The sequence below is a fragment of the Erpetoichthys calabaricus genome, chromosome 2 (genome assembly GCF_900747795.2).
Source record: "Erpetoichthys calabaricus chromosome 2, fErpCal1.3, whole genome shotgun sequence".
In the NCBI taxonomy this organism is placed as follows: Eukaryota; Metazoa; Chordata; class Cladistia; order Polypteriformes; family Polypteridae; genus Erpetoichthys; species Erpetoichthys calabaricus.
Genome location: NC_041395.2, coordinates 42,124,644 through 42,138,029, shown reverse-complemented (window position 1 = coordinate 42,138,029; position 13,386 = coordinate 42,124,644). Strand labels below are relative to the sequence as shown.

At 38.0% G+C, this 13,386-nt stretch overlaps 1 protein-coding gene across 1 annotated transcript in view; it reads left to right on the top strand.

The window, feature by feature from the left end:
• LOC114644521 (cell adhesion molecule DSCAM-like) overlaps positions 1-13,386 on the top strand; it is a 647,203-nt gene that overhangs the window by 259,048 nt on the left and 374,769 nt on the right. The window contains exon 2 of the mRNA XM_051922477.1: positions 3,113-3,211. Coding sequence (XP_051778437.1) covers positions 3,139-3,211 — 73 coding nt within the window. The 5' untranslated portion in view covers positions 3,113-3,138. The remainder of the gene's footprint in view (positions 1-3,112; positions 3,212-13,386) is intronic.

The following is a 13,386-nucleotide window of genomic DNA, read 5'->3' as shown; positions in this document are numbered from 1 at the left end:
TGTTCCCGGTGAATTGTATTTGGATCGAAGCGCATTAATTTCGAACTAAATAGAACGTGCAGGTTGGTAACGTCTAACGATTTTAACACCGCAGCATGTAAGCGACGAAATCCGGGAGATCGTGCTCGTAGTACTTCACCGTGTACGCGCTTTTAGTGCGCAAAGGCATGCTTTCGTTTAATGCACACGTTCATTTTCTTCTGTGCACATAGCAGTGATTTTATGTAGCTCAAAACGTGTTAATGTCGAGACAAACAGAACTTGCACATCACCGCCTATTTACGAACACCGCGGCAGTTGTCAACAAATTCCGGTGCGATCGGTTAGTGGGTCGTGGCACCTGCGCACTCGCTTTTAGCTCGCCACACCAACAAAGACACATTCTGTTAATCCAGGCAACATTTTATGCACATAACAGCCTGCCTGATTAATAAGAAGAAACTTCAGCAAAATGAATAAAACAATCTCATAATATTCTTCCAGTTCTTCACATTCCTCGGAATAAATTAAGTTAGTGTTATTAAATGAGTATTATTACATAACATGTTGTTAAGAATTCTGATTTGGTAGCAGATTTTCAAGAGTTGGTTCTTGCCTTATTGAGCTAGTTTTCACAGTTTTTTGAAAAATTAATATTTATATTTTCTTGGTTAATTTATTTCAGTTCAAATGATTTGTTGTTAAACACGCAACAGAGAGCCGCCCAGCATGCTATACAATAATTGCAACTTTAGTGTGGTTAAAATATATTCAGTATAATACAAAACCTAAAGTTGAAACACAGACTTGTGAAGTATGTGCACATAGATTACAGGGTGCCTTAAGTCCAGATTCTAAAACTCTTTGGTCAGCCACATTCTGAAATCGAGCAGTTCATATGCAAACAATGGCAGTTTCAAATAAATACTGAATGTCTGAACATTAAGTCCTTCATTTTTTAGGACAGAGTACACAAATGGAGTAAAACAAAAACTTTGGCAATTTAGATTAATGTGAGATGCTTTACAACCCAGCTATGCTCATAAAGTGCTTACATCACTTTTAAAGTGTATTTTTACTTTCTCTATGTTTCAGGCATGGAGAATGTAAAAATTTTGTGGACACTGTAACTGGAGAATGAATACACCATTTTTTAGGAACATTCCTGGACTTGTTGGTTTTAAAAAAATTATTAGGTTTTGGGGTAAATGGCAACTTTTCAGCTTCCAGCTTTTAAACTTCAAAGGTTTTTAAACTGTTGCCAATGACCACCAAAACATGACTCAGAAACTCACAATATTTGGTATATGCATTTAGGAGTTTAAAAGACAAAAAACTATCAATTTTGAATTCAGCCCAAGGCTTAAGCTTTCAGATATTTCATTTCAAAATTTTTAACACAGTAGGTAGTGAGACCAGCTATGTTATCTGGATTGGAGACGGTGGCACTGACCAAAAAACAGGGGACAGAGCCGGAGGTGGCGGAGTTAAAGATGCTAAGAATGTGCATTGGGTGTGACGAGGATGGATAGAATTAGGAACGAGTACATTAGAGAGTCAGCTCAAGTTGGACGGTTGGGAGACAAAGTCAGAGAGGCGAGATTGCGTTGGTTTGGACATTAGCAGAGGAGAGATGCTGAGTATATTGGGAGTAGGATGTTAAGGATAGAGCTGCCAGGCAAGAGGAAAAGAGGAAGGCCTAAGAGAAGGTTTATGGATGTGGTGAGAGAGGACATGCAGGTGATGGGTGTGATAGAGCAAGATGTAGAGCACAGAAAGATATGGAAGAAGATGATCTGCTGTGGCAACACCTAATGGGAGCAGCTGAAAGAAAAAGAAGAAGAAGTTAACTCAGATTATTAGGAAGCATCAATTACATTTCTTTGTGACAATTACTTATCTTTACTAATTTGCTAGGCCTAAGCAGTGTGATGGGTCATGTGGCCTCCTGTTATATCTCCTGTAATTTTTAAGAAAAGAAAATGAATGAAATGAAACAGTGTAGCTCTAAAAATAAGAAAAGTCCAAATATTATACAGTATAATTTTGGTTAGATAAATAAGTGTGAATTCAAACAAATCACCATGTCTAGATACTATTTAGGCTAGAATGCCTAAGGAGTAAGTAAAACCTTGACACAAAGTTTTCAAAGATCACTGGACACTGGGAGAATTTCTGTAGATTGGGAGGTAGAAAATGTTGTTCCATCATATAAAAGGATGATACAGACAATCCAGGTACTATAACTAAAGGCCAGCAACCCTAACATGCTTCAATCAATGGAAGCAATCAGTAAGAAAAAACATCAAGCATCACATGGCATGAGCAGGTGTGTTAGTGATTAGTGAAACGTCGGCCTATACGGGGAAGATGGTGTTTCATTAATTTGATAGAATTCAATGAGAAAGAAAGAAACGTATATGATCACAGAGTTGTACAGTACATGATATTACTTACCTTGATTTTCAGGAGGCTTTTGATGAGACACAAATTAAATTCTTATGGTCAAACTAGAACAAGTGGGAGCTTAAGGGGCAGTGGGGTAGATAGATTCTAATTTGGCTTAAATACAGAAGGCAAAGGGGGAACCTTTCAGGATCTTTTGATGTTGAAAGTGGTGGCCTCAAGGAGTCAGTGTTGGTTACACTGCTCTTTATGTTGTACTTTATGTAAATGATCTGATAAAATTGTAAATAACAAGGTGACCATTTTGCAGACGATGCTAAAGTAGGTGGAATGGCAGATAACATTGAATAAACTGAATCATTACAAAGATCACTGAGAAGACTCAGACTTGAGCCAATTTGTTGTGGATGGAATTTAATACAAGTAAACGTGAAATATTACACATCGGAAATAAAATCTATTTAAATACACAATAGGAGGTTTGAAAGTAATACTGTAGTAGTAGTATTGTCACATGTTCGGAGTCAATTGAAAGTTTTACTTGAATGAACGACCAATGGTTCTCCACCTACCTGTGTACCTTTATATGTTATGCAGATTTGAATTTTTTTCAAATATTGTGACATAATTTCTTGACACTTTCAATTATATCTAGTCTTAAATCATTATGTTGGTTAATATGTGTCATTGAATATGCATTTTTTCATTTAACTTTTTTTTCTTTTAGAATTGCAACCCAAACACTCCAAGCAAATGAAGAAACTGCTTAATGCTATTCTTTGTTTTCTGCTACTCATGGCGGTTGACTGCTGGCCTTTTGGTGAAGGTATGTTAATATTTTATTAGTTTTGCTTTGTTTGTCAGTGTCACACAACTTTTGATGATGCTATTATTACTCCGTTGCTGCTGGACGCATCTTTTTATCTTCGTCATTCCCTGGATTTCCCCTCTTTGTCCAGTTTTCACTTTGGGTAGATGGATGTATGGAGTGGTCCAGAGCAAGCACCGCTTGTGTTACATAAACGGTGGTGGTCCTCGGTCGCCGTAGCACGTGTTTAGTTAGACTTGGAGGAGTGCTTGATCCTGATGCGCACGCCCTTATATGAAACAATCGCTCCGCAGTGTCCAGTGGTGTGTGCTGTTTAATTCTGAAGTACGTGCAGCTTGAGTTTCTATAATGGCAACCTACTAGTGATGGTGTTCAGCATAATATGGATTGTCTGGCTCCATTTCAGAATATGATTTATTGTTACAAAGTGTATTTACACAAAAATGTAATTAATTTCTCTAAAGTAGTAAGGAAAATTTTAAAATGTTCTAGCTTTGTAAACGCTTAACAGCCCTCTAATGCGTCTGAAATTGTGTACCTTTTCTAACTGGTTATAACAAGGAGGAGGTCAGTACATTGTCATTTGCTTTGTATTTATAAGTTCAATGATCAAAAAATGATTCTGAATTTTAAAAAAAATGCATTTACTTTTGGAGCGAGAGGGAAACACATTATTGTCAAAAGGCATCCAGTTTACATCTTGCAACAACTTGCTATCAGGATGTAAATCTTGCCACTTGTCAGTCTTTGGAGCTGTTATCTTAAGTGAGTTGTAGTACATAACTACTTACAAGATTGTTTGAAGGCTTCCACACTGATTTTGTGCTGTGTAGATAATGTAAGGTGAGAGTAATTCTGGCAGCCAATCAATGTAAGGAATGCTGAAATAAAAACAGAAACACCGTGAGAAAGTAAGCAAGCACTTTTGAAAACTTGAGTGAACCCATCCATCCTTCTTCGTGGCCTGTTTATCCAGGGCAGGGTTGCAGTGCAGCTGGAGCCTATCCCAGCAAGCATCCACTGCAAGGCAGGAACAACCCCTGGTTTACTTGTGAACACTCACAACCATTTAAAACGTTATTAAATTAATTTGATTTTGAGGTTGGATACTGCAGTGCCTTTAAACCCACCCCTCCTGGAGTCAGCACCTCTAGATTACTGAGTGTTTTAATCATTAGTTTTAATGGTAGAGAAACACTGAATAGTATCAAAATAAAATTAAAATCGCATCTGTTTGTTGCATCATTACAACAGGATGGGTTTTTATAAAAAATTGGGTTATTATTAGATAGATAGATAGATAGATAGATAGATAGATAGATAGATAGATAGATAGATAGATAGATAGATAGATAGATCCCATCACTAGGATTAAAAATAGATGCTGTGCCAGGACGGCTTAACCAAGCCACATTTATTGCCACTCGACCGGGAGTTTTCTTTGGTCAATGCTCAGAAATCTGTGGCGCAAACCACAGCTTCATGCCAATTGCAATTGAATCAACACCAATGAAACATTTTGAATCCTGGTCTTCATCAATACTAGCAGAATCTTCATTAAGAAGCTAATAGGGCATAGCATTAGCCTTTTAAGCTAAAAACAGGTGACTCCCAACCACCCTTAATGAATGCCACAACTCAATCCGGACCCCTGATTTGCCATTTTAACATTTACATGAGTCGTATTCTTGATAATTCTACCAAACAAAATTACTTCACATAAGACCCCAAACGAGCCATCAAATATAGACTCATCAAGCTCCCATACAGACACCTGATCCTGACCATGATACTAAGCTTCGTTGATCAATTTGCCAGCCAATCACTACTAGGAATTCCATTAATTGCTATTGCGATACTAATGCCATGACTATTATTCCCAACCCCTTATAAACGATGATTAAATATTCGATTAATTACTATTCAATCATGATTTATTTCTCGCGCTAGTAATCAACTTATACTACCATTAAATGTAGGCGCACATAAATGAGCCCTTATTTTAACCACATTTCTCTTGCTCTTAATAACACTTAATTTATTAGGCTTATTACCATACACTTTTACACCAACTACTCAACTATCTATAAATATAGCATTAGCCATACCACTATGATTAGCCACTGTGCTTATTGGAATACGCAATTAACCAACACATTCTTTAGCACATCTCCTGCCAGAAGGTACCCGTACACTTTTAATTTCAGTCCTCATTATTATCGAAACCATTAGTCTATTTATTTGCCGAACTCTTCTCCTGGCCCGAGGAATACAAATCACCATGCCCTTAATAGCCACATGATGATTCATTATAAGCCTTATAAATATAGCTCTCCCACCCCTACCTAATTTAATAGGAGAGCTTATTATTATAGTATCAATATTTAACTGATCAAACTGAACAATCTTGTTAACCGGCATAGGAACCTTAATTACTGCTAGCTATTCCATATACCTCTACTTATCATCACAACGAGGGCCCGCCCCAAATAATATATCCTCAATCGAACCCTCATGAATGGAGGACGTCTTCGGTGGTAATTAGCATGCGTACAGGGGACTCTATTGGGACAACTATTCGGTTATCTGTATCAAGAAGGCGGAATTGGCCTGGTAGAAGGTCTTGAGTGGGGACTATATTTGAATCAAAATTTAATGTATCATAGTCAGTATATTCATAACTTCAGTATCATTGATGTTCTGTGGCTTTAATAGTTAAGTGGGGATCATTAATTTCATCTATAAAATAAAGAATCCGAAGTGAAGGCAGGGCAATAGTAATTAGTACTAAGGCTGGTATAACTGTTCAAACTATTTCAATTTCTTGGGCATCAAGTAGAGTAGATAGATGGCTGTTAGGATGGCTCAACTCTGGCTACTAGTATTTATTTCTGCCACCGTAACATTAAATAACAGCTATGAATTCATAGTGATGCACAATTTAAAAAAAATAAAAAACAACTGGCAATAATGATTTTTTTAACTAATGAATTATAGTTCACTGGTAGTACACAGTGTGCCTTACAGGAAACATTTTTTTTATGATTATATTAACTACTTTTACTTCATTTGCATCATGAGATCCTCATCAAGAGCAGTACACAAACACATTGCAAAGTGTACCCTTTTCCTGCTAATTCTATTATTTGCCAAATAACTTTATAAGTTAAATACAGTAAAAATCAAGTAGTGACAGAAAACTGAAGTATATAGAAACAATATGCCTCTGCAGTCGTCTGTGGATATGCAGAATCCAGTCCATCTTTTTTCTGTTTTAAACATTTTTTTCTTATTTGACTCTTGAACCATGTGGTCCATTTTGTAAAGTGGTGATTGATACGTCTTTGTTAAAACAAGTACTAGAGTTAAAAAAATGAATTCCAATTCCTCAAACCAGAACTTTGACACAGTTGAATGCCTGAAATAATCCATATTGACTGTCCTGTGAATGTGGATGAGATTTTTTCAAATGCAGCTTACAAACATCAGAGCCATTTACATTTCTGCTTTCAAAGTGGTGAAGTGGAGGCATGAAGTAGCTTAACTGCTATGTTCTTTTCAGCAAGCGTGACCTTCAGGGTAGTTTAAATAGGCCAGGGAAATATTAAGTTGATAGCTAGGTGAAAAATAGCATGTTTAACTTGCACGTTTGTGTAGTTGTTTATTTTTCATATTGGTAAGCATCATTCTCCAAGACTATTGACTGTAGGACAGAGGCGGAACTTTAAAGTGTGTTGCCAGATGACTTGGAGACTTTCTCCTTTAATTGGGAAAGCGAGTTAACTCAATGTCTCCTGCTAGAAAATCAACATTATTCATTTTTGATTATTTGATGTATTCGACTAAAAATTTTCTAGTTATAATCAACTTAATCAACTAATCGTTCCTGCCCCCTAACACTACATTGCACGCTGGCATGCTAGGTTGTTCTGTAAAATCTGAGTAGGCTAATCATGGTGTCAGCTGCAGAGGAAGGTTCTCCCAAATGTTCAAAAATCTTCTATATGTGGGAATATTTTACTAGAAATTAGAAGTGAACAGTGTAGCTGCAGGTGCAAACAACATTGTTTGCTAAAAGGAAGTAGTTGTTTCACTGCCATTTACACTTATCTGTTAGTTTTTCATCTTCATCTCTGCCCACTTCAATATGGGGTTTATGCCCCTGATCAACCTTCACCATACACCTTGGTTCTGCACCTTCTCCACAGTCACACCCTTTTCTTTTAAGTCTTCCTTTTCTCTATCCATCCACCTGTGCTCCCACTTTCCCTTCCTCTGTACTTCCATTGCCATCACTCTTTTGCCCACGTATTCCTTGTCTCTTCTCATTCCATGTCTATACCTCTTCAACCAACTTTCCTGTACATTCTTAGGTATCTCTCCTACTTTTTTTGCACAATAAATCTCAATTCTTAAATCAAACATACACATTTTAAGACTTGGTAAAATACAAACATTTCAGGATCTCTTAGTGTAAGAAAATAAAAAAGGCAGCTTGTTAAAAAATGAGATCAGTTAAAAAGTAAGAGTGATGCATCGACTGGGAAATTGGAGTAAAAACCTGCAAACATTAAAAACTAAACTTAGGAACTACTGACATCAGGTGTTATTAGATTGATCCTCCTTTTGCTCTGTTTAAAAGCAACTTCATGAGCTGAATCACTTGAATGTCTGTCCAGTGTGTAAGTTTTGAATTAACAGCACATACATTTTAATTTGAAAGGAATTTGGCACACAGAGAAACCAATTTCTTCACAATTATCAATAAGCCTTTGAGATGAAGTAGTCTATTAATTTGAAAATTTTCTTGATTCATGCTTGCCCTTACTGTAAATTCATTATGTTCAGAGGATAAATATTTACTTATCAAGAAAATATTTAGTTGATTTTTTTATTAGTCAGTATTTCTGTTGCTAACATTTCCAATTTATTTTATTCATTCGAAGTCTCCTGCTTTGATAAATGCAGTTTCATCCAATTTATTTTGTTTAGTACTCTTCACAGAGTACAGAAATATTTAAGGCTTACATCATTTACAAACATGAATGTACAAGCCAGGTTGAATACTCAGTAAAATATAGCAATTTAAATAGGATTACCTTGAACAAATCATGATAGTGTAAATCCATTAACATTATATTTGAGGTATGGCCAGTTGACAATGGAGAGAAAGAAAACCTCAAAACCTGGTGCAAAAGCACAGTCTTACCATCACTCCCTAGTTGCTCAACTCTTCCTACAGATGTTTCCTGTACCCTCACAGAAAGTGTTTTCCCCTGGACTCAGTCCTGCTTCCCATTCCTCACAGGTGTTCATGCAGCAGCAGAACGCGTTACAAGACATTTGCTGTTCAGGACACTAGCTGGGCGCTACAAACGGGACCCAAGCAGCATTGTCATAAGCACTTCATGCTTTGCAGTTTCACTAGCAAGTAAAAACATTAATAATGATGTAGCAAGGCGTAGTGCCAGCGTTAGTGCTGGGCGGTATGATCAAAATTCTATATCACGGTATTTTTCAAAATTATACCGGTTTCACGGTATTGGATTGTATTTTTTTTCCCATACATGAGTGGATGTTAACCACATTTTCCACTGCAATCACTGCCTAAGAATAACCTATTCCACTGTCATGAGAATTGTACATTGTACAAAAAACAATTTAATGTGCACACAAGTATTAACACAGGTTTGCATGGCCCCATAAAGTGATAGTTTTCAAGGGGGTGGCACTAATGAAGAGAAGGAATCACATTACATGACAGATGCAGTCAAAATATAGAACCTTTTTATTGAACAATGTTTTAAACAACATAAACTAAAATATTGACAACATATTTTCAACCATCCAAAGAGGCATTTAGACTTAGTAAAATATCCAGAGGTGCTTGTCAAAAGTTGTATTGCACTGAACATGACTTAGAAAAGGAATAAATAGTAAATATTTTTTGTAAACCAACTACACTTTGTTAATGTTAACCATCTTTGTCCACTGACACGTTAAAGTGACTTTTTAAACAACTTTTCCATCATTAAAATGCATAACATTTAAACTAATAAAAAATAGCAGTAAAACAAATAATAGTGCAACTTCCAGTAATAATAATATTACTTCCAAGACTTCAAGCCCAGGTGCATTACACAGTATTCTCCAAATAAAAATAAAATAAAACAACACAAGTGCAACTTGGTGATGACATCATTAATATGAACCTTTCTTCAAGCTAAGCTATATACATAAACAATAAAACTGCAACTTATAATGCTATTTGTGGTATAGCCCTACGGAAGATACGATACGGTGAAGAAAAAAAAAACTATATGTCGAGATTAAAGTCGATATTCCCACTTTATTCTCGTAGTTTATTTTGTCATTAAAGTAGATTGTTGTAAACTAAACTTCATCCTAAAATCAATGTTTAATTCACTAGATTTTCTCAAACCCCGTCATAAGTTATGTAGCACATTAAATGCTTTGTGTTAAGTGTTCCCCGACCCAGTTGTTAATCGCTACGCTCTTCTTAAACTGACTTCCTCTTGCACTAAGAGGCAGCGATCACCGCACAGAATACATTCACTTCATGATATTCCTGCTCTCTGAAAATGTACAATGCTGATAATTTTTCATGATGAAATGCATTAAAGCAGGTATTAAACATGCACGGTAGTGTGGCGGTAGTGCTGCTCCCTCACAGTAAGGGGTCCCCAGGTGTAAGTTCAGTGTAGAGAACTTTATGGCAGGTGTGATGAGGTTCCAAAAAACTGGATGTATGAATAGGTATCACACAAGTTTAACTTAAATATTGTGTAAATGTTGGGTTCGTGATCTGGTGGTCGAAGACACGAACACAGAATTCAATGGATGTTCTTCTGAGCGGGCTTTCTTTATTGTATGCGTGCCATCTCTTTCTGACGTATTAAACTCCCAGTTCCTATCCTTCCTTTTTCTTTCTCCCCATAACCAATCGCTACACGATAATTTCCTTGTGAAATTAAAACTAGTTATAAACTTAGACCACGGAGTGTTCAGATCTTTAAAAAAATAATCTTCGTTAAACATGTTTAATTATGCCGTCCATTCAGGGTTGCGCCCATTCCAGCAAGCATTGTGTGCAAGGCAGGAGGAAATCCTGAACGTGGCGCCAGCACATCGCAGGGTGAATACGAGCAACACATACACTAGCAGGGTTAGTATAGCATAACAAAACCCGCCATCCTACATGACTTTGAAAGGAAACTGAAGCAGCCGAGTAAACCCACCAGAAAAACATGCAAATTCAAAGCAAGGAACACCCGGGACTCCACTGCTGCAAGGCACAAGTGCAACCTCCACGCCACTGTGCCCCCACATGATTAATACATGCTTTAATGCATTTCATCATGAAAATTATATCAAGTATTTATCTTAGCATTCTAAATGTTCAGGGAGCAGGAATATCATGAAATTAATGTATTCTGTGTGCTGCCAGCCCCTCCTCTTAGTGCAAGAGGAAGTCAGTTTAACATGGCTCAGGAAACATAACACAAAGCATTTAATGTGCCACATAACCTATGATGGGGTTTGAGAAAATCTAGTAAATTAAATATTCACTTTAAGATGAAGTTTAGTTTACAATGTTCTACTTTAATAACAAATTACGAGAATAAAGTCAACATGTCGACTTTAATCTCGACAAACAGCAAGAATAAAGTAGAAATGTCGACTTTATTCTCTTCATAAGCGTTGAGATTAAAGTAGAAATGGCGAGAATAAAGTCAACATGTCGTCACACTATTACACAGTACCAGGTACATTACACAGTATTGAAAAAAAAACACAACTTGGCTTGCAGTATTATCCAGTAGTATAGAAACAGTATTCACACATTTGAACATAATAGTCCACATCCGACCTTTTAAATCCAAAGTATCTTCAGACAACAGACGTGACTCCTTTTTCCAGCAAAAGTTCTTCTGTCATCATGTTCAACTTTATCGTCTGCTACAGCTTCAGTTTCAGAATGTTTTCTGTCCATTTTCACCACGCAACACCTCTACTAATGCATGTACTCCGGTGTATGCTTGTTTAGCGGTGTAGCAGTGAAAAAGGTCCCCCTTAAACAGTTTCCCGCTGCGCCACATTCCGAATGTTATTTAGGCAATTTAAACCGGTGTTGTGGTATAAGAAAAATCCATATCATAACAAAAAAATAAAACGGTTTTCGGTATAAACCGGTATACCTCTCAGCACTAGCCAGCGTGTGTGCCTTGGCTGCTTTTATGGTTCACTCTTCTGATAAGGACCAAGACAAATAATGACCAGTCAGTTAGTAAGACTGTGATAGTGTGAGAATAGTGAATGAAGTAAAAAGGCAGGCAGACAGATGAAAGACGAACTTGTTTTATTATTTTGGACGTGTCAGTAGCACCATAGGACAACAGCAGGGTAAATTTAATATCACGACATTCACAAAAAAAGTCATTCGGCACCTTTGGACTCACTCAGAAATCGAGCATCACGTCAGAGTCCATACAACCTGTCCACTTTTTTTCTGTTACAGTAGTAGCAATATTGTAATAAAGGTGGCCTGAATATTTCTAATTTAATGTCATAATTCTAGGCGTAGTTCCAGCCACAGGGGATGCACAAACCAGTGTGTTTCTTCGTGCCGGTCCCAAGCCTGGATAAATGGGGAGGGTTACGTCAGGAAGGGCATCCAGTGTAAAATTTTGCCAAATCAATATGCGGACAACAATACACATTTCCATACTGGATCGGTCAAGCCCCGGGTTAACAACGACCACCACCAGTACTGTTAGCCAACAGGGTGCTGGCGGAAATTGGGCTACTGTTGGCTGAAGAATTAGAAGGAGAAGAAGAGGGGGGAGACGTGTCCGGAGGCAGGAGGAGAGGAGGAAAGTAAAGAGAGTGAAACTGAGAGTAGGAACTTTGAATGTTGGCAGTATGACTGGTAAGGGGAGAGATATGATGGAGAGAAGGAAGGTTGATATATTGTGCGTGCAAGAGACTAAATGGAAGGGGAGTAAGGCCAGGTGGATTGGAGGTGGATTCAAATTGTTCTATCATGGTGTGGATGGGAGGAGAAATGGAGTAGGAGTTATTCTGAGGGAACAGTATGTCAAGAGTGTTTTAGAGGTGAAAAGAGTGTCAGGCAGAGTAATGATTACAAAGCTGGAAATTGGAGGTGTGATGATGAATGTTGTTAGTGCATATGCACCGCAAATTGGGTGTGCAATAGGTGAGAAAGAAGATTTTCGGAGTGAGTTGGATGAAGTGATGAACAGTGTACCCAAGGGACAGAAAATGGTGATTGGAGCGGATTTCAAAGGACATGTTAGTGAAGGGAACAGAGGAGACGAGGAGGTGATGGATAGGTATGGTGTCAAGGAGAGGAATGAAGAAGGTCAGAGGACAGTGGATTTTGTCAAAAGGATGGACATGGCTTTGGTGAATACGTATTTTAAAAAGAGGGAGGAACATAGGGTTACGTACAAGAGTGGAGGAAGATTCACACAGGTAGATTACATCCTATGCAGAAGAATTGATCTGAAGGCGATTGAAGACTGCAAAGTGGTGGCAGGGGAAAGTGCAGTTAAGCAGCATAGGATGGTGGTCAGTAGGATGACTTTGGAGATCAAGAAGAGGAAGAGAGTGAGGGCAGAGCCAAGGATCAAATGATGGAAGTTGAAAAAGGGAGACTGCAAGGTTGACTTTAGGGAGGAGGTGAGACAGGCACTGGGTGGCAGTGAAGAGTTACCAGACAGCTGGGAAACTACAGCAGATGTAGTAAGGGTGACAGCAAGAAGGGTGCTTGGCATGACATCGGGAAAGAGGAAGGAGGAAAAGGAAACCTGTTGGTGGAATGAGGAAATACAGGAGAGTATACAGAGGAAGAGGATGGCAAAGAAGAAGTGGGATAGTTAGAGAGATGCAGAAAGTAGACAAGAGTACAAGGAGATAAGGCGCAAGGTGAAGTGAGGGGTGGCGAAGGCTAAAGGCGTATGATGAGTTGTATGAGAGGTTGGACACTAAGGAGGGAGAAAAGGACCTGTACCGACTGGCTAGACAGAGGGGCCGAGCTGGGAAAGATGTGCAGCAGGTTAAGGTGATAAAGGATAAAGAAACATACTCACAAGGAAGTGCAATGGATTAGCAAGGAGGAAGTAAGAACA